This window comes from Triticum dicoccoides, chromosome 4B, assembly GCF_002162155.2.
Source record: "Triticum dicoccoides isolate Atlit2015 ecotype Zavitan chromosome 4B, WEW_v2.0, whole genome shotgun sequence".
Taxonomy (NCBI): Eukaryota; Viridiplantae; Streptophyta; class Magnoliopsida; order Poales; family Poaceae; genus Triticum; species Triticum dicoccoides.
Window position 1 is genome coordinate 205,672,073 of NC_041387.1, and position 1,062 is coordinate 205,673,134.

Genomic DNA, 1,062 nt, shown 5'->3' on the forward strand with positions numbered 1-1,062 from the left:
CCTCAATCTCTATCTAACCTCTTTAGTCCAACTGAGATTGAAGCTTTCAAGATGATTGAGTTAGCTCGTATACAAAACAAGTATCTCACACAGGAAAATATTTTATTGAAGAATCAGATCATCACACTCAAGGGCATTATCCGTAAGTTGGAGGAGCTTTTACGCTCGATGTGCGATTATCCATCATCATCACCACCTTCATCACCTATGAGGACATAATCACATGGGTATGGGCACTCCCTTTGGCAACTGCCAAGCTTGCACTACTAGGGAAAAGCTTATAGACAGACACTTACTAGTAGCGCGCTATATTAATCCACGCTACTACTACTTACTAGTAACGAGCTACATTTACCCGCGCTACTACTAAATATTACTAGTAGCGCGTGGTCTAAAAACACACTACTAGTAAATATTCTTAACCCGTGCTTGGCAGTCAGATCATATTAATAACGCCGGTTGTAAAACGTGCGCTACTGCTAAGTCAACAGTTGTAGCGCTTTTGAGATACCCATGCTACCGTTAAGCGTGTCACTCAGATCCCACATGTCCCACCCCGATCCACTCCCACACCGCCCACACCCGATGCAGATCAAGATCGAGATCCCTTCCTCTCCTCTCCTCTGCCGTCCACCCTCGCTATCGTCCCTCTCTCTCCCTCTCTCCTCTACCGTCCACCCAATCCACCCGCCGCCGGTGAGCCCCAGCACACAGAGGGGTAAGATCCAACAGCCAAGACAGTCCACCACCAGGCCATGGCACCGCCCCGAGCACTTGCGCCCCCGACGGCGGCCCGGATCCCAGGGACGTGTGCGTCATCGGCGTCGCCAGCACGCCCATTGATGCCTTGCTTGGGGAGACTTGCCTCCTGCTCCAGTCAATCAGTCTCCTCCCACGCCCTCCATGGAGATGGACCACCTCGCCGGGAGGCTCGCCGCGGCCTCCGTCTCCTCCACCGACGACCCCACACCCTCCCCCGCCACGGGAGGGGATGGCAGCCTCCTCGATGTCATCTGCGCTGTCGAGCGCGCCGAGGGCACCATCCGCAACCAGGTCAGCCAC

The 1,062-nt window shown here is 54.0% G+C and overlaps 1 protein-coding gene across 8 annotated transcripts in view; it reads left to right on the top strand.

Annotated features, from left to right (window-relative positions):
* Positions 1–547: 547 nt before the first annotated feature.
* Positions 548–1,062, top strand: part of LOC119295781 (protein ALTERED PHOSPHATE STARVATION RESPONSE 1-like) — a 4,866-nt gene continuing 4,351 nt past the window's right edge. For all 8 annotated transcript variants that reach the window (XR_005144238.1, XR_005144241.1, XR_005144242.1 and 5 more), the window contains exon 1: positions 548–1,053. Coding sequence is in view for 4 of the 8 variants with exons in the window: in XM_037574243.1 (XP_037430140.1) it covers positions 904–1,053 (150 nt within the window). In the remaining 4 variants the exon portion in view is untranslated. The remainder of the gene's footprint in view (positions 1,054–1,062) is intronic.